Source organism: Camelus dromedarius, chromosome 6 (genome assembly GCF_036321535.1).
Source record: "Camelus dromedarius isolate mCamDro1 chromosome 6, mCamDro1.pat, whole genome shotgun sequence".
Taxonomy (NCBI): domain Eukaryota; kingdom Metazoa; phylum Chordata; class Mammalia; order Artiodactyla; family Camelidae; genus Camelus; species Camelus dromedarius.
Genome location: NC_087441.1, coordinates 5,186,464 through 5,211,726, shown reverse-complemented (window position 1 = coordinate 5,211,726; position 25,263 = coordinate 5,186,464). Strand labels below are relative to the sequence as shown.

Below are 25,263 nucleotides of genomic sequence, written 5' to 3'. Positions count from 1 at the left end.
TCTGCTATTTTAATTTTTTACATCCCTAGTGATTCTAAACTGAATCAGGAGGCAGGCAGGGAGGATTCTGTTAGGAAAGAAATAAGAGACCTGGAAAGGGAGTTGGGGAAATAAAAGAGAGCACTGTGCAAACTTGGGCAGCAATGTTGTCCAAGGACAGAAGCTGCAAGGCCACACAACCTGGGCTCACATTCTCACTCTACCAGTCACTCACTGTAACCCTGGACAAGCCGTCTGACCCCTTAGAGCTTCAGTTTTCCCCTGAGTACCATGGGGACCATATGTGTCACAGAGGTTGTGAAGATTAAGTAGCATGATGCAGGTTCAGTACTTAAAGTATAACGTACAATATGAGCTCGCTATTAACTTTGGGCACTATTTTCAACCATGTCATTTTCTCTTTTATTTACAAAATGTAAAAAGAAATATATTATACACACACATATATATATACATACATACACACATATATATGTGACTAAATTCTTAAGAACATAGTAAGAGCTAAATGTTATATTAATCTACTGATCATACTTGATGAAATTTATATGTGTGAAAACAATTTCTCTTTTGTTTTGCTATCACAGGGAAAGAGTAAAATAATTCAGATAATCTTATCCTTGGATCAAGAATTTTAAAGACATTTTTCTACATAAAATTACTTCTTTAAGAAAAATAGTTGTGAAATTAATATAGAAAAGCTCATTAAATTGTATGTTAGAATTCTCATAAATATAAAAGATGCTTCTTAACTAGGAAAGCAAAGTTTTCCCCATCAAGCTGTAAATAATGGCTATTGGGATGGAAAAGGCACCAGCAGCCACACTTTTAGGATATACAACATATAAATATTATTTATTTAGCAAAAACTAAAAGTATTCAAGTTAAGTTATGGGATCATTAGGCAACCAAGTTAACCTACTTTTCTTTTTTTACACTTGTAATATTGTTCCATGAAAACTGATGCTTCTAAGAGAATAAAAGATACTTTCTGAACAAAGCAATGCACAATTATGTTCAGTCTACTGTTTTCACCATGGCAGAAGAAAGGAACACATTTTTAGAAAGATTACTCAACATGAAGAACTAAAATAAAAATATTTTAGTTTTGCTTGGTTATCTTTGGATTGATTTTGAGAAAATCACAAGTATTCAATTTCACTGCCATATTAAAGAAACAGCATCACTATTTTTTGGTACTATATTCTCTTTCTGAAGGGAAAAATATCCCAAAGAAATGATCATCAATTTAATTGTCAATATATTTAGGTTCAGACAAGACAAACACAAGAGCAACCTGCATATTTTAAAACTAGAAAATCTAAAAAGAACTGTTACTATACTTAATTTTTTACATCCCTAGTGACTCAGTCTAGCTGTGCCCCAAGGAAACTGAATAAGTGCTTATGGTATGAATTATTTAAAAACAATATGAGGAAAAAAATATATATGACATTTAACAGATGTTATGCCCCAATTAAGACCAGCAAACAATCTGAGAAGAGTCTAAAAGGGAAGATAAAGGAATGGAAATCATATCTTTAATTATTTATAAAGTTAATATAAAATAAAATTTCCCTAAGTTCTAGAGAAGAGCAAATAAGACAATTTTACATTTTCTATAAATTAGCCATTTGACATGGAGGGCTGATTCCCTTAGAAACAACCAAACAGGGCTTTTGTGATATTGATTCTAAACAGTGATGAAATATTAAAAGATAAAATTGTCATATTTCTATTCTACACCCAGATTGTGCCCCCACTTTGAAAATATCTATCATTTCACTAACCCAAAGGCCAAAAATCTTACAGCCTTTGCTATTAAGTGTCAACCTCTGGCCTAACCCCATTCTAGGCAGCTTTGGAAATAACACGGCCTGCCTGCTCTGATACAAGGTCAAGGGGAAGTTCAAAAGGGATGTGCCTTGTTAGAAAAGCAGCCATCTTTAGGCCTCTTGAACCCTGTATATCTTCCAAGGTATGCCAAGACTGCAAGGGTCTGACTGCTTTTTTACCTGAGCCATTTCTCAGGGTTGCTTTGAAGATAAGAGGTAAGGTAACCTCTTTCCCTGGACAAAGAGCAAGGTTGATTACTGCTTACTATAAAAGCAGCGAATCCCTCAAGCTCAGGGTTCCTAAGTTGCAATGCAAACTCACTATGTACATAGTATTCATCTGGATCACAGGATTTGGGAGTAGAGCAACTGATATCAATGTGCTGATACTCACGCTGCTGTTTGTGGCATAGATAAAAATGTCCTTTGTCTCTGACCCAGGAGTCTCCTGTCCCTGCCAGCAATCATGAACTAGTAACTGGCTAAATTCTTAGTTGATCAGTAGGGTAAAATCAAATCTCAGATCTGATAGTTTGGGCAAAAGGAGGGATACTGACAGCAACATGGCTTTCTGAAAGAAGGAAAAATAGCCAAAGGTTGCATTTGGGGACATGAACTTCCCAGGATCTATGAGTGAATGCACATACCCAAGTGAGGAGGGGTACAAAGAAGGGTACCCACTGTCCCACTGAGAGAAGACAGGCAGGACTGGAATAATCTACATCAACAGTTCCTTGGTTGTTGCTCATTCACTCTCCTCCATGCAGGGGAGGAAGGGATGTTGTAATGGCAATGGGGCAGCAAGGCCTTCAACCCAGGAGAAAAGCAATGTGTTTGTGGGTGCTGAGTCATGGAGTCCTCAAAGCTCCCAGTAGTGTCTATAATGATAACTTTATATTCAAGAGTGAAGCTGTTCGGGCCCTAGCATCATCTCAACTTTACATGAAAAAATGGCATCTACTCCTGTGGGGGAAACTACATTCACCACCCCACCGCCTGAAACAAAGCTGCTGATTCAACAAAGCTCTCACAGTTTCCTTTCAACGACTGGGCCTAGGCCACTGATGGTTTGGCTAAGTTAAAAGCTGATGGTTCCTTTGAACAGCAGCAGCCATCCAACCCCAATGACAGTTTTGGAAGACCAACTGTGGTAAGGACCAGTCAGTACAATGGTCTGAATTGAAAGCTGTCACTCTTGTCTTAGACAATGGTCCTAAGGGGCCAGGCATTTTCTATTTTTACTGACTCTCAGATTACTGCCAATGGCCTAGCTGTCCATCTGGTCTGCCATTTGAAAGACTATAGTCTGGCAGACTAATGACCCCTTCTGTAGGGCCACAAACTGTGAAAATAAATTGTGACTGCTAATCAGTCTGGGTCACTGAGATAGATGCCCAGGGTAGAGGCCCATTCCCTGATGAGACTAACTGGAGTCAAGCTGTTGTTCAAGCCTGTGCTGACTAGATCACTGCCAACACTATTGGGATCCATCATAGTACCAGACATGGCAGCATATCTACCATCATGGATAGAACACAAAGTTAAGGTGTTTCTGAGACAGAGCCTACCACTTCATATCAGACTTGTGACTCCTGCCAAAAGTTGGCCCATTTGTCTTTTAGTGAAGGAGGTCATTTTTGCCCTGTCCTTTCCTAGAAAACTGACTATATCAAATCTTTGACTCCCAGTTTGGGATAACCCTAATGCCTTCCCTCTGTCAACATTTTTGCAGGCTACTGTCCAATTAGTTGACTTTGGTTTCAGCATTGTGGCTCTTGAAACTAAGCAGTGTCATGTTTTAAACTTTCCATTTTGTCTTTAGTTTGATAATGGTGTGTCTTTTCCCATAAAGACCAACCAACAGTGCACCAATAGTTAAAGTGAACAATGGAAAATGGGTGACCTTTACTATCCTCAAGTTGCTGGCATTATTGAGAAGTAAAATAAACTTAAAAAAATCAGCTCAAAAAATTTTCTGACTCTACCTCTCTCACTGCCTCTTGGTCTATACACTTTAGAAAGGTTTGGTCATTAGATGTAGCCACTACCAGAAAGAGTTACACAGACCTATTTTGAAAATTTGAGATTTATCTCTGGGCATGATATATTTTCTGTCCCCTGATAGGAACCCTAGGCCAGCATAACTGATAAACCCTCCAGGTGGAAGCCCAATCAAAAAGAGTCCTAGAAGATTCAAACATAACTTTGGTTCAGCCATTGGATATTTGTGTTGGACAGAAATGGTCCTAGGTCATGAAGATAATGACCATTTGGGTCACTGAGTTGAGTATACTGCTCAACAAGTTCCTCCACAGTGGCTAAAGTGGTAAACATAATGAGTCTCTGTAAATTTTGTAAAAATGACCTTATCCCCCTTGCACCAGACCCTTTCAGACAAAACATATCAGTACAAATAGGGGAATAACTGGAGAAAAGGTAAAGTTACAGCTACCAGAAAGGGACATACCAATTTCATAGCTGTGGAGGGAAAGCAACAAATCTGGCAAATGGGAGGGATCATCTCAAACACCAGAAAATAAGAGAGGGTGTGATTAATGCTCTCTTGTCTCTTTATATCCAGTGTCTCATCCTGGCAAAATAGTCATATGATCCAAGTGAGCCAAGCAGCAGTGGTGGCTGGTACTCTGACTCATTTACCTGTTTCTGAGCTTGTCATCCCCAACCATGGGCTATAAAAACAGAAAAAGCCATAGGACATAGTTGGTCCTGAACTATTCTGCTGTGCCTAATGCCATCGACAGCAGCTCCAAAACATGGACCTCCCCCTCACACCTGTACAGACTCCCACACTGGCACAACCTTATTTCAATTTGACTGATACAAATTTATATTTGTATAGCTATATTTATATAGCTGACTCCAAAGCAGCCTAAAGCTATGCCATGCGTGGCAATCAAGGCTGCAGCTACTCAGAGTATTATCTATGTGGCTTAATCAAACCAGTGAAATAGTGATTCAAGTCAATGGTAGCAGCAAATTCCAAATTAGAGTGACCTGTGCTCTCTATGTGGAAGACGGCAGACCATGGACTGGGTCTCTGTTGGTTGGAAGGGCTGCTTTCTGGGCCATCTACTGTCCCATGTTATTATTGGCAATGTCATTCCAAGCCTTCTTATACAGGTCAAAATAGATAATAGACTCAACTTAGACGGTCTTAATTAAGAACTACTGATCTCTCTCTGGGATTTATTCACATTAGGCTGAGTCAGGGACTCTGGGAGGGTAGGGGCAGGTGGATGGAATCAATACTGCAAGTTGGCCTCATCCTGCTGCTTGGGATCTTATTGATCATAGCCGGAATTAAATTCTGTATGAGACAAGTTTAATAGATTTGGTCCCAGTCTCTGCTGGCCCAATTAATCAGAGCAACTATGGAGTGGCACATGCACGTGAAAATTCATCACAAGCCAAGATGGTACAGTAAAAGCTGTTGGTTTTTCAAATAGTTTTATTTGGGCCTCTTACAACCCCCTATATGGCTTGCTGGGTGGACCAAGAATGCATAGCCCTGACATCTCTTTTACCTAGACAAGTTCTCAGGCTTGTTTATGCATCCAGTAACCTCAAGAAACAAGGTAACATTAGTCCCCGATGAGAAGATTTGCTTACTGATTGCTATAATAGTGGTGGATGCTTCAATCTCAATAAATGGTCCTCATCTGCAAAGCAAATCCACTGCATGCATGGCATTCATTTGGGCCATAACACATCACCCCTTTTGGATTTGGGGGCAAAGGAAAGTGTTGTAAATATGATAACAGTTATGCACTTTGCTGTGCCATGACTAATAAGTAATGTCTCTGACCCATGAGTCTTGTGTCTTCTGATTGGATCCATGATACACTACAGGCTAATTCACTTGATTGTAAGTAGAGTAAAAATCAAGCCCAGATCCAACATGCTTATCTCTGGCTTGAACCACCCATGATACCTGATATAAAGCCCAGTTCAGGCAATCATCTCCATACTTAATGTTCAAATACCAACTTACATAGATGTTCTAATGTTGAAGCTATTCATCCTAGATTCTTTGATAGAAGCAAGAGAAAATCTTTAACATTAGAATGTAAAAGCCAAGGTCACTTCCCTATATTCTAGAACCTAAACCTATGCGTTCTACCAGGCCTCCACATAAAACTGGAAATCTCCACTTCAGTTCCAGTCCCCCCATAGCAAAACCCCTATGAAGGATAATGTTACTACCACTGTAGTACCTTTTAGTGTGAGGAAGAAAGATTACCTATATGGGTGATACTGTTATATTCTAGTGGAGGGGGAAGGGTAACTTGAGATATGGCTTAAATAGGGAAGGAAGTAAATAAGGAATGCTACTAGCCATAAATATTGTATTTTTTAAATTCCAAATCTGATTTTCAAAAGTATCATCAATCTATTAATCAATCAACCAGACAATAAGCCTACCTTCATGGAGGGAGAAAAATGGCTAGAAGACCATTATTTACAAAATTAAGACCCGCCAAACAGGAGGGAAAGCAGGAAAAGTATGCAAGATTCAGGGAATAAAGAAGTTGAGAAATATTCGATTTTCCACTGTCAAAAAATCCTACAAAAGCAAAGTATTTAAGATTCAAAATTCACCTTCAAAAATTTAATAAAAAAGACTCAAATGTTATCAAGTGTTTTATGTATGACTAAATGCAAAAGACTTGTCTATTAGCTGTTATTTACTATTAAAAGCAAAGGAACAACTCGAGAAAAAGAATGAAATAACAATTTAGAAGCAAAATTATAAAAGTCAACATTAAACTACTTCAGAGTAGTTTAATATCTAGACTTCTGGCTGGGTAAGTATAAAGTATGATCAATAAATATTCTAGATTTACTGCTTACAACATATATGATTAAAACAAACTGTGCTTAAAAATTAGGAAAATTCACATTACTTCAGAAAGTAACTTCATATTCACTTGTCTCCATAATTCACTAAAAACAAAAATAAATGGTTTCTGAGAACAACCAAAGACATGAGTTTGATGGATGACCATTTCTCCACCCTCTGTGAGCCATGAGGAAAAGGTTTTTACGTTTATTCATAATGTTCTGTATCCTCCTGGATAAGTGATGCTGCTGGCATATCCTGTTATTTAATTATGTGGGAGCAGAATAAATGCCTGATGCAAGCCACCGCTGGAGTTGCGCTTGCTTACTGTAAACCAGATACAAATATTTCAAAACTATCCATAATTTTTTAAAAGGTTAAAATTTAAACCTATCATATAAACAATGTGAAAGAACATCTTTAGAACAATTACAAAAAAAAATTCCAACTTCAGTTCTTTGTTGGTAGAACTAGGACTTTTGTATCACCCAGGGTCTCTATCCGGCAGGGTTGAGAAGGTGGGTGAATACTCCAGGCAGAAGACTGTATAGATGACATCAGAGCTGGGCAAACAAACACAAACAGCATGAAAACAAATCTATTTTTTCCATAAAAAAATCCTTCAGAATTAAAATGAATTCAATCCAAATTAAATTGCCTTGAAGTTTTCTGTGCAAGGCTTTAGGCATTATAAACACTCCTTGACTTTGGCCTGCCAGGTTTCCTCAATCAATCATGCAGTAGCCTAAAATTAAATTGAAATGATTGGATCAAGCAAAATCAAATTTTTTAACATTTAGTTTCAGTAATGTGATTATGAAGCTTTTAGTGATATTGTAATTACTTTGAAGCTTCGAGCATATGTTTCTAGTGAGAGTATTCCACAGAGAAAAGCTGCATTAGAGAAACAAGTAGATACAGACCCTAATGATGTAAAAATACATTTGTTGTAAAGTTAAAAGCTAAAGGTTGAACAAGAGACAGTGCATTCATGAGATTAATACTCTAAACATCCTGCGTAGAGTAACCACTTTAAAAATCCCAGGTCATTTCAGAGTTAAAGTAATGTAATGGCTTCCCTCTAAGGGCAAGCATTACAGAAGCAACAAGGAGAAAGAACAGTAAAGGACCGGGAAGAAAAAAGAAAAAAGTCATCATCCTGTGTAAACTCTAATTTTCCAACAGAAAAATGTTACAGACTAAAATCTCTCTCTTAAAATTAATGAATCATCTTCTCAGAATTTGAAACACTTTAATATACTTGCTATTTACCAAAAGCAAATCATATAGTTACTACCTCTATTTATTAATTCTTTCATACACTTCAACACTTACTGGGATTATGGTGGGCTTGGGGAACACAAAGATAAATGAGATGAGGCCCCATCACCACAGCAAATATCAGCAGAAATTGGATTCTTTAACTTGGTACTTCAATGTCAGATAGGAAGGGAGAATAGAGAAGACAGGAGACAAGACAGCAGTCTCACCTTTTCTCCTTTGATTCATACTTTTACTCATTCAATAATTATTTATTAAGTACAAACATACTCCTTCCCTCAAGAATGAGGCAGGTAGGTAAATATTAAAATGGAATGAGATTAGGTTTTCAAACTTTAATAGGAAAATGATTCTATCAAAATAATCTGAAGTATGCAAAGCTTTTGAAGGATTTGTTTATTCGGATCGTATCAAAGCACAGCTAATTGTCCTAATAGCTTAAGGAGCCTAAGTAAGAAGCAGTGCATTGGACTCTGGGTGTTTACTTTGGCTAATGCCAATTCTATCTATTCATTTATTTTTAACTTGAATTCACTTCTCACTTTCAGCCACAGGCCTTGCCACTTCCTACTCCCTCGGAAGCGGCCTGATTCACAAAGTTATGTTCACCTGTCACTGACCACTGCAAGCTTCGGTTTGCTTCTTCTTTGCTCAAAAAGGCTTCAGAATTCAACACAGTATTCATTTGCCACACACATGCTGCTTTTTTATTAAATTGGGATAAACCAGATTAGTATTGTTATAACTTCTGTGTGAGCCAAAAGTAAATGAGTGAGATTTAACATGGTCCTGCTGCCAAAGCTATCTTTCTAAAAATAAACCTGAACATGACCATTCCCAGCATTAAGACCAAGTGGCTTCTCATTACTCACAGAGCAAAACCCAAATTCTCCAGCAGGCCCTGACCCTTTTCACCCAGATTGCTCATCACTTCCTCCTCCACACGTCTTATCCCTGTCAACTCCTCCTCCTGCCCCCTGCAGCCTCTGCCTCCAAGCCCCCATATTTTACTGTCTGCACTTAGGAAACCACTCAGCCCTGAAGGTCCAGCTCAAATACCACCTTTGCTCTGGAGGTTCCTGGCCTTATCATGGAAGAAAACATTCCTCCATTATAGCTTCTGTTATTGCTGATATAACTTTGTAGCTATACACAGCATCATCATGAAATTGTGACTTCCTCATTTAGCTAAGGACACTTGGTGATGTCACAGGTCATAACTTACGGTCTCAATGAATGCTTGTTGAAGTTAACATTTTATTTTTTCCAAGAAAAATAAACATTTTATTTTCTTACAAATCAAATTCTGCATCTATTTTAAAAATGTATTCCATATTTCCTTTAGAACTTCTTCTAACTGTACTAACAATGCACAATGGAATATTTTCCAAATATTTCAGCTATAACTGCTTCAGGAAACCAAATTCTGTAACTGACATCTTTTAAAAAATGAAGCAAATTAAGGCTGATTCTTTTTTTGTCCTTCATAGCTTTACTAGAATTTATGTAAAACTTCTAACTGTGTAGTTCCAACAAAGCCAGATTAGTTATTATTTACGAAGGGCAGGACAATGTTAAGCTATTCCACAGAAGCATTAGTTGCCTAGTGTTCTAACCGAACTGGCAAATCAGAAATCAAAATGTACATAAAATGGTTATTTGTTCCCGCTTTGCCTGATCATGTGTTGTTGTGTGAAGTTGTATTTCCTGTCAGAAGCGTAACAAAGCTTCCCCTGCTCTACAGGATACAAATGAGCAACCTGGTAGAGCAAATTATGCAGCTGTAATTCACCATTTCGGTCCTGGAGTGTAGCCACATGTTCTTTTGCCACCTGGGAAAACTACCTTGAAAGTGAGTTATGTTCTTGGCCAACTTTATCAACTAGTCCACACACACATACACAAAAATACTAGATAAATACTAGATTTCTCATGTGTAACATTACTTCATCGCCTTAAATAACCTCAGAAAAGGAAAAATCAAGCGATATTGCTATCAATTCAATGAACTGTATCTGTCATCCTTAGTTCCTCATAAGACACTTTAAAACCAGATTTCAAATGGTGAAAGCCGTGATGGTAACTGCGGTGGGCTGAACAGACCTACTCAGAATGTCTATACCCAATCCCTGAAACCTGTGACTGTCACCTTACATGGTAAAGGGACTTTGCATATGCAATGAAATTAAGGGTACTGAGATGGGGGGTTACACTAGTGGCCCCCAAATGTAATAGGAAGTGTTCTTATAAGAGAAAAGCAAAGGGAAATTTGACTACAGTTAAAGAGAAGGCAATATGACCACAGAAACAGAGATTGGAATGAGGCAGCCAGGAGCCAAGGAGCCAGCAGCCTATAGAAGTGGAAGCAAATCCTCTGCTAAAGCTTCCAGAAGGAACTAGTCCTGCTAACACCTTGATTTTAGTCCCTTAAAACTCATTTTGAAAAGCTCATCTGTGAACTCAGCAAAGTTACAGGATACAAAATTAATATACAGAAATTTGTTGCATTTCTATACACTAACAATGAATATCAGAGAGAGAAATTCAGGAAATAGTTCCATTTACCATTGCATCATATACCTAGGAATAAACCTACCTAAGGAGGAAAAAGACCTATACTCCGAAAACTACAAGACACTGATGAAAGAAACTGAAGATAATACAAACAGATGGAAAGATATACCAGGTTCTTGGATTGGAAGAATCAGTATTGTTAAAATGGCCATAATATCCAAGGCAAATCTACAGATTCAGTGCAATGCCTATCAAAATACCAATGGTATTTTTCATAGAAGTAGAACAAAGAATTTTAAAATTTGTATGGAAACACAAAAGACCCCAATAGCCAAAACAATCTTGAGAAGGAAGAACAGAGCTGGAGGAATCACTCTCTGACTTCAGGCTATCCTATAAAGGTACAGTAATCAAAAACAGTATAGTACTGGCACAAAAACAGACACACAGATCAGTGTAACAGGATAGACAGTCCAGAAATAAAACCACACACTTCTGGTAAAACAAAAGAAATACAAGCAAAAACAAACAAATAGGACCTAATTAAACTTAATAGCTTTTGTACAGCAAAGGAAAGCATCAACAGAACACAAAGACAATCTACTGAAAGGGAATAAATACTTACAAATGATACGACCATTAAGGGATTAATATTTAACATACATAAAGAGTTCATACAACTCAACATCAGACAACAACAACAACAACAACAACAACAACAACAACAACTGGCTTAAAAATGAGCAGAAGAACTGAATAGACATTTTTCCAAAGAAGAAATGCATTGGCCAATAAGCACAGGAAAAGATGTTCAATATCACTAATCAGAGAAATGTGAATCAAAACCACAATGACATATCATCTCACATGTCAGAATGACTATTATGAAATATTCTACAAATAGTAAATGTTGGCAAGAATGTGAAGAAAAGGGAACCTTTGGACACTGTTGGTAGGAATGTAAATTGGTACAGCAGCTATGGAAAACAGTATGGAGGTTTTCCAAAAAACTAAAAGTAGACCTACCATATGATTCAGCAATTTAATCCCTAGGTATACATCTGAAGAAAATGAAAACACTAATTTAAAAAGATACATTCTCCCCAACATCCACAGCAGCATTATTTACAATTGCCAAGACTTTAGAAACAAGTGTTTCTAAGTGTCCTAAGTGTCTTAAGTGTCCATCAACAGATAAATGGGTAAAGAAGATGTTAGTACACACACACTAGAATACTAAAAAGAATGAAAATTTGCCATTTACAGTAAATGGACTTGAAGGGCATTATGCTTAGTGAAATAAGTCAGACATAGAAAGATAAATACTGCATGATATTTATATGTGGAATCTAAAAAATACAACAAACTAGTGAATATAACAAAGAAGCAACAGACTCACAGATACAGACACAAACTAGTGGTTACTAGTGGGGAGAGGGAAGGGGCAATAAAGGGGTAGAGGAGTGGGAGGCACAAACTATTGAGTGTAAGATAGGCTCAAGGATGTATTGTACAACTCGGGGAGTATAGTCAATATTTTGTAATAACTGTAAATGAAAAGTAACCTTTAAAATTATATAAAATAAAAATTTTTTTAAAGAAGTAAAAAAAAAAAAAGAAAAAAAATCTTATTTAGACTTGTGGCCTCCAGAATTGTAAAAGAATCAATGTATGTTAAGCCACAAAACTTATGGTAACTTGTTATAACAGCAACAAGAAACTGATACAGATATAGTGACTGAGTCATGCCTCAATAGTGTGTAATATCACTGAAAAAAATTAATGAGATTATAATATTGTTTTTCTGAAAACATTATTTTTATGACCAGAACATGGAATTACTCAAAGTATGCTACCATTACTAATTTAGCTGACATAATTTGTCACAAAAGTATAATCAGTTTTACATATATTCCAATCAGTGATACATTTGACCTATCCTTAAGACTATGTTTGTAACACTTACTGTACTTTTGTATTTCCAAAATATTATATGATTAATGCTGAAGATCTGGAAAACACAAAAAACACAGCAAAAAAAAAATCCCACATTGGAAAGATAATTTTAAGGTACACTTTTCAATATATTTATATATATAAGTGGTACCTAATGCTTTCTAGTTCTCATATGGTAAGTAAGCTCTTATATTAATTTAAAAAAACTTTCTTAACTATTAAAGAATTCACACATATTTATCAGTCTTCGGTCATTAATGTCAATCATTTTGTTATCATTGTTGTTTGAGGACAAAAAAAAGAAAAATATCATCCCAGAAACCTGACCTCATACAGCATTACCATGCTTCTCTGACTAACTTCATGTATAAAACTTGAATTCTGCTGGGCATGAAATGATTAAATTCGCTGCAAAAGCCAAAAGGGATTTTTAGTAAATTTATTCACAAAGAATTGTAACAACAATAACTAAACGCAACAAAGTTCCTTAGATGTTAGATCCCAAATAAATTCTTCCAGAGTTTCCCCAAGTCCCCCTAAACACAGAGTTATAAAACATACTTCAGTGCTGCACAGTGCCCAGCAGTTGCCAAGGTACAAAAGCAAAGATACATACCCAGTGTGAAACTCTAGTGTCACACACTATGAATAAGATTATTTGGTGACTTTCTAGATACCAAGCTGATGGGGAAAAAAATCAATACGTTTGACAGAAACTTTGCATGAGATGAGAAATTAGCAAGTGCTACATTCAACATACAAACACACACACAGGCAATAAAGAAAGATGAAAACCCTAGAGAGGGCCACAATAAGGAAGAAATTCCATTACCTGCCACTGACTGGGCATGTCACCAATAACTCAATGAACAGCAGCAGGAAGCAAATATCAGATCTCCACTATAAGGAGGAGGTCTTTTAGTGAAAGACCTATTTTTATTTGTATCATATAATTATGTCCAAATTGACTACACAGTAAAACAGATACAATTCTCTTCTGACACTATGAATTCAGGCATCTTCATTTAAAAACATCTTTAGACAATGGACTACTACTCAGCCATAAAAACTAATGCCATTTGCAGCAACATGGATGGACCTAGAGATTATCATACTAAATCAGAAAAAGAAAGACAAATACCGTATGATATCACTTATATGTGGAATCTAAAATATGATACAAACGAACTTATTTACAAAACAGGAAGACTCACAGACAGAGAAAACAAATTTATGGCTAACAAAGGGAAAGGAGTCGGGGAGGGATAGACTAGGAGTCTGGGATTAGCAAATACAAACTACTATATATAAAACAGATAAACAACGTCTTAATGTATAGCACAGGGAACTATATTCAATACCCTGTAGTGAGCCACAATGGAAAAGAATGTGAAAAAGAATATGTGCGTGTGTGTGTGTGTGTGTGTGTGTATATCTGAATCACTTTGCTATACACCAGAAACTAACACAGCATTGCATATCAACTATATTTCAAAATAAAATTAAAAAAACAAAAACAACAACAAAATCTTTAGATGTTGTCACACATACTTATCCAGACTTAGTAGATGCCAACTGTGCAGTCTACATCTGCTTGTGATCAACATCCTGGATAAGCATCAACTCACAGAATGCTGCCTCAGTTGTACTTAAAATCTGTACCTCTCACTCTCTGAGGACTCCAAGCCAGAATTTAAGAGTAAAGAGAAGACCTAGAGCATTAATTATTATTCAGTCTTCATTTCTCCAAGCAGTAAGCCTAACTTTCCATCTATCCTCTAATCAGCCCAAGGTTCCTTTCTCCCGCAAACTCTGGCTCAGGGAAAAATGTAATCAGGACCAGATTCCTCTGAAAGCAAAATGCAGAGAGTGGCCTTATGTGCAGTTTTACAGCAGACAATCCTCTGTCGAGGGAGTTTCTATAGAGAAGCCATGGTGGTCCTGGTCCTGGTCTGTTTAGTCATGCCATTCCTGGCATGACCCTCAGGAACACTTGTATAACTAACCAAGCCCTGTGGAAAGCCCAGAGGCGAGCAAGGAAAGAGCTCACCTCTTTAATTAGTCAGACAACAGCTGTTTCTGTGAACTGAGGAATAAAATGTAAAAATTTCAGCTTCTGAAAAAAATCAAGGAATGTGGGGAAGAGAAAAGTGAGGGATGAGCAAAGGGGGAGAATGTAGGTGGATGCTAAAATCAAAGGTTCACCTTAGAAACACAGACATTATAAACCTCAGTCCTATTTCCATGCTATTAATATAGAGTAAGTTTCAAACGTCTAATTCCTATCTGTCCACAATCTGGAAAATGGATATTCTCTGAACAATGAGCTTTAAAAATGACTATTTTTATTGTAGTTGCAAGAGGTTTCATCTTAGTTGATCTTATTTATGCACTGAAACTTCAAAAATATTTAATAAATGGAATAACTGGTATATTCATCACTTATATGTGAAATCTAAAATATGATACAAATGAACTTATTTACAAAACAGGAAGACTCACAGACATAGAAAACAAATTTATGGCTAAAATTATAGATAAATAATGAACATGTCTCAATTGGAATACCAATATTAATTCACTAATCCTTATTTTTTTCCTAGTTTGATAAGAGTGGGGTGGAGTTTTGAAGGATGGGTAAAGTTGCTATATTGCATAGAGACTTTTCTCTCTTCTAATGTATAGGGCTCTAATGTTATCCTTTATGGGGAACCCTATTCAAGTCTTACAGTAAAAGTCAATTGGAGAAATCATCATGAACCCATCAACACTCTTAAAAATACAAATGTCCAAGGAGGATCCAATACATGGCCAAGCATATGAGTTACACAGATATTGAAGAGGAAGCAGCTCTACTCTGCACTTTGAGTCACTCAGTAGCTCTAGCTCTAGCAACACTGTTCTCTCCATATAAAAAAAGAAACTGTAAATAGATCCAGAGGCATCATATGCCACATATCAAAGGAGGTGATGCAGATTATTTTAGGAACACAAATAAATTTAAAACTTTAGTAACATGAAAAAACGTATCTGTCAATGAAAAATATCAACACATTATATAAACATAAGATTTTTTAAAGAAATATGGTCTTTGATCCCAGATGAGTTAATGAAATATCAAATTAATGCCACCACTCTAAGAAAAGCCATCACCTACTCCACACCCACCCTGTCACTCTCAATGAATAACATCTCCTGCTTGAGAGAAGATAGAAGCCATTAATGGTTACCTGGACTTCTTGGCACTACCGGCACTGTACTATAGCTTTCCACTACTGCTGTTGACATCTTTCTAAGACACTCTGTTCACAATGCTCTTCTGTATGCAATGGTTCAATGAAATTTTCTAGCCACCTAATTAAAGGCTACCCTCCTTGACACTGCTCGCTACCACGCTCTTCTAGCCTGATACCAGCCTCTTCCTCCTGCCTCGGCTTCACCACATGTCCTTCATTCCATTCTTCCCTCTCACCTCCATGCCTCAGCTTGTGTCTCTCCCTCAGTCTGGAACACCGCCTTCACCTGGATGATTCCTACCCAGCTCCCCTGGAAACAGGGGATCAGCCAGGCTCCATTAGCTGCCTTCTCCAGTGCCTAAATGTTTATCATGGTACTTACCATTTTGGATTGCAAATCTTGATTTGTCTGTACACCTTCTACACTATGAGAAGGACCCTACAAACAGCGGCTGCTAACTAGCAGGTGCTAACTGCTTCAGATTGAGAAGTGGGTGAGAGGTGACACATAACTGGCGATCTCAAGGAAAACTTTTATGTAAAGTCTGTGTCATCTGAAATAGATCTTGAAGGATGAACAGTGATTTCCAGATGTACTACAAAGAGGAAGGACATTCAAAGCTGAGAGAATGACACGTGCAAAAGAAAAATGAAAAATCATAGTGTGAACGTGTGTATGTGTGTACACATGCATACACATGTCTTTGTAAGTATTCTGCTTCTGTTGAGGATAGGATGGCATCCTTTCCCCAAGCATATGCCTGATCAGTCCAACTAAATCACAAACTGGTTGGGGAGAAACAGTCTCATGTTTCTCTGTGCCTCTTCCCGATAGTAGTATGTACACATACACCACCCGCCTGGAAACCCTGCACAGCACCACCTTGTCCAGTACCTTAGAAAGAACTGCTACTGAAATCATTATTGTGAACAGAAATACCTATTAATCAAAAGAAGAAAGCTTTCTATTTAGTAAAAACAGATATTTGAGTTAACCTGGTGGAAGTCTTAGATAATCAGGACATATAGTACTGGGGGAAATAGTCATATTACTCCAATTCCTTTTAGCCAAGATTCTCTCCTACAGGGTGACGTAAACAAGCCAGGAAGGTGAGCTGCAACATAAATCAGCCAACAGTCACATAAATTTATTTCTTTAATATTATAAAACTTAAAAGAGAAATCATTCAGATTACTACAAAGAAATATTTAAAATGAGCTTATTAAATGCAAATTAAAACAGAAACACTATATAAGCACTGGGCCACAATTAAAGGCTGAAGGAACAGCAGGTAAGAAACAATTTTCATTGATCAAAAAAACTAAAACCTAACAGAATAAAGTATTCTGCATTGAAACTGCTTTCATGAATATGAAACATTACGAAGTAAGGATAACTTTTTTTCTTCATTTTTCAAAGAAGCTTCTGAGGTAGAAATGGATTTGCATACTTTAATACAAAGTTCTTTCAAATGTGTCATTTTCAAGCAATGAAGCCATGAGGTTTTGAAAATATGCAGACTTCAAAAAAATCCTTAGAAACAGTTTCAAAGTTCAAAAGGGCATAGAGTCATCTATGAGCCTTTGGATCCAAAGAAGAACTGTACATAATTACACGAAATCTATGCAAAAATTTAGTTGAACTTCTTTTGTGAAACAGTTGTACCTCATCATAAACAGAAGCTTTCAAAGCCTACCCTGGGTACTTAGATATAGGGTCACTTCTCATCTAAAATTATTGAAATGGCAGAGCAAGTAGCAGTACGCAGTATATTTAACTAAAATGCAAATTCTGCAACTTTAAAATTCACCACATACAAGCTTTAAAACAAATATTTAGATTTGTGGGCAAATAGTAAAGTTAGACCGTACATTCATGATGGCAGGGTATTTTTTTTTCACCATGTATCCTTGGCACCTGGAACAGTACTGGGTGCACAGTAGGTACTCAATTATTGAATCTGCTTTCACGAAAATAAAACATTATAAAATGAGAAGTGAGAGGTTTTTTCCTTCATAAATTCATTATAAAATCTAAAATAAACTGTTTTTCATCTATCAGTAGGGCAAAAATTAAAATATTTTATGGAACACAGAGGGAATATGGGCTCTGTTTTAAACACTGTCAGGGAGGACAGGGCCATCAAGGACAGTCGTGCATCTTGTGCACTGCTCAAATGCAATAAATAAATCTAGGGTGAGGAAGTGGGGAGTGGTGGGGAGAGAGGGGAAACCCAGTAGGTGCTTTGCTATTGAAAGCTGAGTCAGTTCTGCGGATGTCCTTTTTGTAACATTTTAACCCAGAGAGGTAGGACAGCTCTTTGCTACTTCATTATGGTAGACAGAAGTGTAAAATATGGTGATTTATTTTAAACAATTTGCAAATACCTAGCAAAATTCAAAATCTACAAGCCCTTTAACTAGAAAATCTACTCAGAAATTGTAGTAAGATTTTTACATTTATGTTTACATATGAATATAAAATGATATGGACAAAAGCATTTCTGATGATAGCAACTGTCTGTAAACCCACTACATACTTATTTATTGGAGAGTATCTGCATGATTTACATACATCCATAAAACAAAAGACTAGACAGGAATTACTATGTGGCAAATCTTGAATGCAGATATGTAATTTTCTAAGAGATGTTAAGTTAAACAAGGTATAGAAGAGATTATATTATTAATTATTTTTAAATCAATCAAAATCATTTTTAAGACATTGAATTTGAATTTCAATAGTGGCAACTTGGTTGTGTATATATATATTATATATATATAATATGTATATATTATATATATATATGTATATTAATTCACTTTAACATCTGATAGTACTTAAATACCTAAATCCAGTCCTACACAACCTACATATAGACTATATCGCAAATATCACTATTAAAATTAAATTTTAAACACCAAAATTGCTAATTTTTAAAAAATTGTGAAATACATTTTTAATAGAGGCACCAAAATTATATTTTTCTATGCTGAAGTTTCTTAAGTTTTTCTATGCTGCTTTATATTGTTTTGAAATCTTTCTCTCTACTTCTCAAAACGCCATAATTTTTCACCTACTTCAATTAGGTTTCTGTAGCTGTCTGGGTTAAGGCATTTAACATATTAATCCTAATCCAAGTGGGATTGTAAGAACTTTTAAAACAGTTTCTGTGCCAAGAGAGAACCCTGGGTTCTGAGAAAGTAAAAGGAAGGTAATTTTATTGGTTATGAGGTAACAGTCAATCCCCTTTACTCCTGTTCTACCAAGAAATTTAATTTTTGTTTTTCCTCAAAAATGAGTCTATTTAAATAAAGTAGAAAAGTGCTATTTTCATTAAAGAGAGTATAGCAATTAAAGAGAGCATAGGCACAAAGGGGACAAGTTCTGAGCAGCACACATCTTTAACAAGAAATAAAATAATCCCCAGATTCATATTCATTATATTTTAATCTCCAGTTTATCACTGTGTATAGACTACAGTGCCTTTTCTGGCTTCAAAGGTTAGTTAGAAACAGGAAACCCTTCACTCCAAGACTTTCCTTCAGTTGCTTCCACTTTCACTTACCTTTGGCATTATTCAACACAACCAAGTCCAAAATTAGCAATTAAGATTCTTAGTAAAATGTACCCACTGACAGAATTCGGCAATGCAAATAGTTGACTAGCTGTATAAAACAATTTACTGCATATTGTCTACATGTCTACAAGTAAGGTACTTTTCTTGGGAGAGCGCATGGATTTATTTATGTTGCAGTACACTTATTTGCACTATGTAAAACAATAGCTGAATTATAAGAAAGAACACTTTTAAAAATCCACTTTATAGTCACAGTGTCATTATCAGTTATTAATAAATATCTAATCATTAAGTCTAAAGATAATATTCTTCCTTCTCGTGTTCCTAAATCCCAAATAAACTAAACTGCCTAAATATAATCCATCCTAACAAAATTATTTATATAATCATCTATTAGAAAACAATTTAGAATTAAGTGATGGTTTTTAGATCTTAAATTCTTGTCTTAAATAGCCTTACCATTAGTTTATTTATTTTAGAATTATTCATGCACTAGATTACAATGATTAAAATAAAATTTGCACAACTGTCTTCAAGATAGGAAAAGGCTGGTTTTTTTTTTTTTTCCCTCCTGTAAAATACTGACAGCATAGATTTTGAACATTTTCTACTTGGTTTTCTGATTCAGTACAGATTTGTGTGTACAAATAGATCTTATGTAATTGTCACTTTAAAAAGGCTCAAAAGATTCATAAAAATTTATACATTTTTCTTAATTTGATAATTCTCAAAGTCATTCACCATAAGTCACAGCATGCTAGAAAGGTAAGAAAAACTGCACAACATCCTTAGGTTTTATCATTGCTGCAAAGACAGCGTCAGTTAGCTGGCATGATTCTCCTAGTGATGGATAGAATGTTCTACATTTTAACATTAATTTAATAAATAAAAGACTTAAGAAGAGTCTATCAGTGCATACAAACAACATATTTTAAAAATTCACCTCTCATCTTCCTGGATAGACTACATCTGACTTCAGATGTTGTTGCAGCAATCAGTGTTTTTTAAGTTGTGCCCGTCAGGAATAATCCCCTAATAAACTCGCCAAACCAATACGTAATCTAGAGGAAATCTCTGTCATAATATACTCCCAAAATAGCAATATTTTGTAATCATACTGTACATTCTCACTAATTTTCAGAGACTACCCTTAAAATAACTTTTGGTTTGACAATCCTGGAAGTGAAGAACTTTTCGAATCTCACATATTATCAGGGTTTAAAAGCAATTCTAATAGCCACTTTCAAAGCTTTATTCACAAAAACGCACCTAGGTCATTTTGTGTATTTAAAAAGTGCTTTGTGTGGGTTTTTTTGGCATAATGAATCATTAGTTCATTATGTGAAAGTTTTCATTCTTGCTACCATTTACTTTAAATCACTCTTTCATCTCAGATCTCCAATGAGAGATCTAGAACGCAAAATCCAAGGGATCAAGAAGTGTAAATCCACCTGTGGGAATTTCTTTTGCTCTCAACCATCATCACCAGGTTCCTCCCATTAGAGTTTAACGCTTCGCTAGGGTTTCCCTTAAAGAGTTCTCCAGACAGTGGGTCCCAATCCGTCCCAAACTGGAGAATTACCAGCGAGCCCTGAGGGAGGGAGTCGGGGCCGGCACGGACCCTCAGGGTCCGGGCGGGGCAGGGCGCTCGCGTCGGGGCCGCCAGACCAGCCTTCACCGCGGGCGGCGCCGACGCGCACCCAGGCTCCTAGCGAAGTGGTCTCCAGGGGCAGCCTGTCACACCGGGCCGGCGGGGGCTTAGAGCACACACACACACACTTATGCTCCAGGCCCACGGCGGGCACTGGCAAGCTGGCGCGGGCTGAGGGCGGCGCGGCCACCCTGCCACTGACAGTTGACACGGGCGGGCACCCTGGGGTCCCTGTCAGCTGAGGCCCGGCGGGACACCACAGCTGGGCGCGGGGCGGCGCAGAGAGGCGGTACCTGGCAGGTACCCACGTACCTATCATGGTCACTGGGCAGGCAGGTGGAGGCTGCGGGGCACACACGGAGGCCTACACCCACACCGGCGCCCGCCTGCACCTCCCACCAGCGGCGCTCCGGGGTTAAACCTTCCTGGACGCCCCTCCCCCGCGCCCGGCCGGCAGAGTGCGCACGCGCAAAGGGCGCGCAGCCCGAGGCCTTCTGGGAGTCGTAGTTCTAACGCGTAATTTCTCCTCAGACCGCCCGCCGCCCGTCGGTCGCCCGTCGCAGCCCGCCGCCCGCCGCCCGCCGCCCAGCGCCCGCCGCCAGCCGCCCGCGCCGCCCGTGCCGCCCGCCGCCCGCGGCCCTTCCGGCCTGAGGCCCAGGAAACGCACGTCACCGGGAGGCAGGGCCGCTCGGCCGCAGTGTTGACGTGTAGCTTAGCAACCGGGAGGGCCGCCTTTGGAAGCTTGTTTCAGCTCTAGCCACGGTGCCGCCTTCTTCCCGCCCCTCCCGTCCCCTTGACTCCCTTCACCTAGGAGCTGCCAAACACCTGGATCGACCTGGGCACCACAAGGGGTTGAATTTCTACCATTCTCGGGCCTTTTTACATTTTTTCCCGACCTCCTTCTCACATCCGTAAAACTCACTGATTGTTTTGCTACACGTTTTATGAGAACAAGCTATTTTCTAGGAAGATGGTGGCAGAAAAAGAGACCCTGAGCTTAAACAAATGCCCAGACAAGATGCCGAAGAGGACCAAGCTGCTGGCGCAACAGCCGCTCCCGGTGCACCAGCCTCACTCCCTGGTTTCTGAGGGCTTCACAGTCAAAGCCATGATGAAAAACTCAGTCGTAAGTGATCTTCCCGAATCGAATGCACTCGCTCCGAATCAGGGGACACCAGGCTAGAGAGGTTGGCTGGCCAGGTGGATTCTGAGCCCACTTCCTGGGTGGTCTTTGCCAAAAAAAAGGCAACTACTCGGCCAGTAGCAGACGGTGCCCAGCAGAGTGCGGAGGTCCGGGCTAGTTTGTTAGAAAGGATCTCGGGCAACTGTGCCCATTTACAAACATCTTCCTAATAACTCACGGTTTCTAGACCACCCAAAACTACTCTTAAGCTATTTACACGAAGAGGAAAGATCTCCTTTATTTAATGTTTCTTAAACGAGCCCCACTCAGCAAAGGGCCTTATAGAAGGAGAGTTCTTATAAATTCATAAAATCTCTTGCAAAATTTGACATGTGCTGATGTATAAATGGGAACATAAACTCATTAATTAACAATAAGAAATTTCATCAATTCAACCTAGGCATTTTTAGAATATCCTAGCATTTATTCTAACACTATTTCTCACAAAATGGCATGTTAGAGTAATGAAAGGCAACTTAATGAGAAGTCTGTTTCCAGATAGAACTGTTAAACCATTGATTTTAAATAATGCAAGCTTCAGTTCAAGTATCTCTGCCTATTAACACAATTCATATTCCATTTCTATTTTTTGTGATAGTAAAAATAAATTATTCTCAACACTGTTGGGGAAAACGGTTTGAACTGCACACAAATGGTTTGCTACATGCATAATAGTTTAAAGAAAAAAAGCTTTAAATTTGGCATGCTACACCAGCTTTTACTACTGAGTAAGCACTTGTCTGGGCATGAGATATTAAATAATAAATGCAGCTTTCAAATTTGTGTAATTCACACTCTGGGAGTGTGACTTACTGCATAGCAACTCATTATGTTAAATGAAGAGTGTTGCTTTCCAGTGTCACATTATTTGTTTCACATAAATGTTGCAAACGTAATACCTTACTCCTAAACCACAACTTTAAAATACCTGAATGAAACAGATCACCTTTAGACCCCTAAGCCAGATTCCTGTATTGCTACACAAAATGAAATTCTGGTTATTGGAATATGTCAGTTGAATTACAATAGTTAAAATTCTTAGAAATAGACTAGAACTTGTGTTTTGTTGTAACTGCAGTGGTTTTGCATGTATTTCATGTGAATAGGTGGTCATAGGAGCCCAGATGGCTCATTTATTAGTAATACAGAATATCATAACACTCAAATTAATTATTTGTTTTATTTCTTCTACACAATATTTATTATTAAAATTTTGGTGATTTTTTTTCAATGTTTTATTTCTTCAAAGATGTGAAAATTGATCAGATTTTTTTTTCTAAACCTACATTTATATTCATGTTTATTTTTTTAAAAAGCATTGCCTTTCATCTAAAGTCATAATTCTGGAAAATCAAGTATTTCAGTATTGCCAAATGTAACAAATATGCTTACAAGGCTCAAAAAAATTGCACTGATTATGAGGTAGCCTTCATTATAAACAACTTGAGATAAATTATCTTCTTGTTTTCATATATTTAAGGAAACTCCCTTAGTGTGATAATTATGTCTCCTTTGGGATCCTCAAAAGAGGATGAGTCATTCATTCATTTTATTTTGTGGATATCATAATTGTTAGATTATAATACAATGTATGATACACACATTATTCATCCATCCATCCATCCATTCATTCATTCAATCAACAACAGTTTTTTGTTTGTTTGTTATTCTTTAATCTAAGAGTGTTTCTTTAAGGGTACTTTAGTAAGATAAGTAGACAAGCTTGATCATAGACAGATATGATCACATGGGCTGTGCAAACCGAAATCCTTAAACAGTTATAATCTGTACATGTGACTGCAAATTTATTTACACTATAATGATAAATGTAAATGGCTAGTTTTTTAAATTCCAATGTCAAATGTTGTTCTTCAGTAGTGAGTAGTTCCTTTACATCTTTGAAACTGTTGCATTCTATATGGAAACAAGCAATGACAGAAGTCCTGCAATCAGGGAGTAATAGTCAAATTCATTTTATTATGTTATTTGACTAAAAACAATGCTAGGTGATGCAGAATTTGAAGATTTCATCATTTACTTTCCCTTTAAAAGCCTTGTATGTGGTATGATAGAACCCATAACCAGAAACCAGTAATGTAGTGTTGTATTGGGTTCATCTCAACAGCCAGTAAGTGGATGCTTACTGTGCTGATCTACCTTATCATAAAGCTAGTTAAGATGTGGACCCAAGGCTGTGATGAATGAGATATTGACTTGAACTTAAACTTTATATTACAGCTTTCCTTTTCAGTAGACTATAGATGTTTTGTCATCAAAGCTTAGGGGAATGGGAGAAATAATTTTTTTTAAATATTGCTTTACTTATATAGAAACTTTTAAACTTATCAATGCATTCAACACATAGCATTAATGCTCAATATTGATAAATTATATCTTAAAATATTGATTTGGCTGTTTTAACAGTGACTAAGTAACAGCAGCTTGACTAAGATAGAAGTCGTTACTCTCGTGTGTAAGAATCCAAGTTTGTGGGCAATCCTTGGAGACTGGGCTCTGCTTCCCTGTGAGACAGGTCCAAGGACACAGAAGCCTTGTATATTTTTGCTTTGTATCTCGTAGGATGATGCCCTGGGTCCAGGTTCACCACCACCAGGATCAAATCCCTACTCTCAAGATGGAGAAAATAAGAAACAGAGTGCTTCCTTTTATGGGCATGACCCAGATGCAGCACCCCACTTGCACTCACATCCCACTGGCCAGGCTTTAGTCATAGGCCTGTATTTTCCCTTTTTGCAAAAACCTATGAAAGACTGATGCTTGCAGCAATTATAGGCCCTCCATAACTATTCCATAGGAAAAGGGCTGAGTATTTTTTAACCCCAAAAGGGCATAATCTCCAACACCTACTTCATGCACATGGAGAGAAAAATGGGTAAGGAGCAACCTGTAAGAAGAGGTAGGGAGAATGGAGAGCAAGCAGCATGTCCCAGAAGCTGCACTCATCACTCAAATCCATTGCCAAAACTTAGGCTTGTGACCACATCCAGTTCCAGGAGAGGCTAGGAAATGTAGTCTCTGACTGGTAGCTCTGTGTCTAGCTGAGACTTGAGGTTTTTCATTACTGTTATAAAGGGAAGAAGGGAAATCGGGAGATGATTTAAAGTGTCCGCCATGAGTGCTAATTATTGCAAGTACAGAAAAGGA

General features: G+C 37.5%; 2 protein-coding genes across 5 annotated transcripts in view; one reads left to right on the top strand and one right to left on the bottom strand.

Moving 5' to 3' along the window:
• PRKN (parkin RBR E3 ubiquitin protein ligase) overlaps positions 1 to 21,337 on the bottom strand; it is a 1,163,915-nt gene extending 1,142,578 nt beyond the window's left edge. For all 3 annotated transcript variants that reach the window (XM_031456655.2, XM_031456658.2, XM_031456656.2), the window contains exon 1: positions 21,228 to 21,337. In XM_031456655.2, coding sequence (XP_031312515.2) covers positions 21,228 to 21,234 — 7 coding nt within the window. In that variant the 5' untranslated portion in view covers positions 21,235 to 21,337. The remainder of the gene's footprint in view (positions 1 to 21,227) is intronic.
• A 315-nt stretch (positions 21,338 to 21,652) lies between these two features.
• Positions 21,653 to 25,263, top strand: part of PACRG (parkin coregulated) — a 448,945-nt gene continuing 445,334 nt past the window's right edge. For both annotated transcript variants that reach the window (XM_031456660.2, XM_010976738.3), the window contains exon 1: positions 21,653 to 22,041. In XM_031456660.2, the coding sequence (XP_031312520.1) occupies positions 21,886 to 22,041 (156 nt within the window). In that variant the 5' untranslated portion in view covers positions 21,653 to 21,885. The remainder of the gene's footprint in view (positions 22,042 to 25,263) is intronic.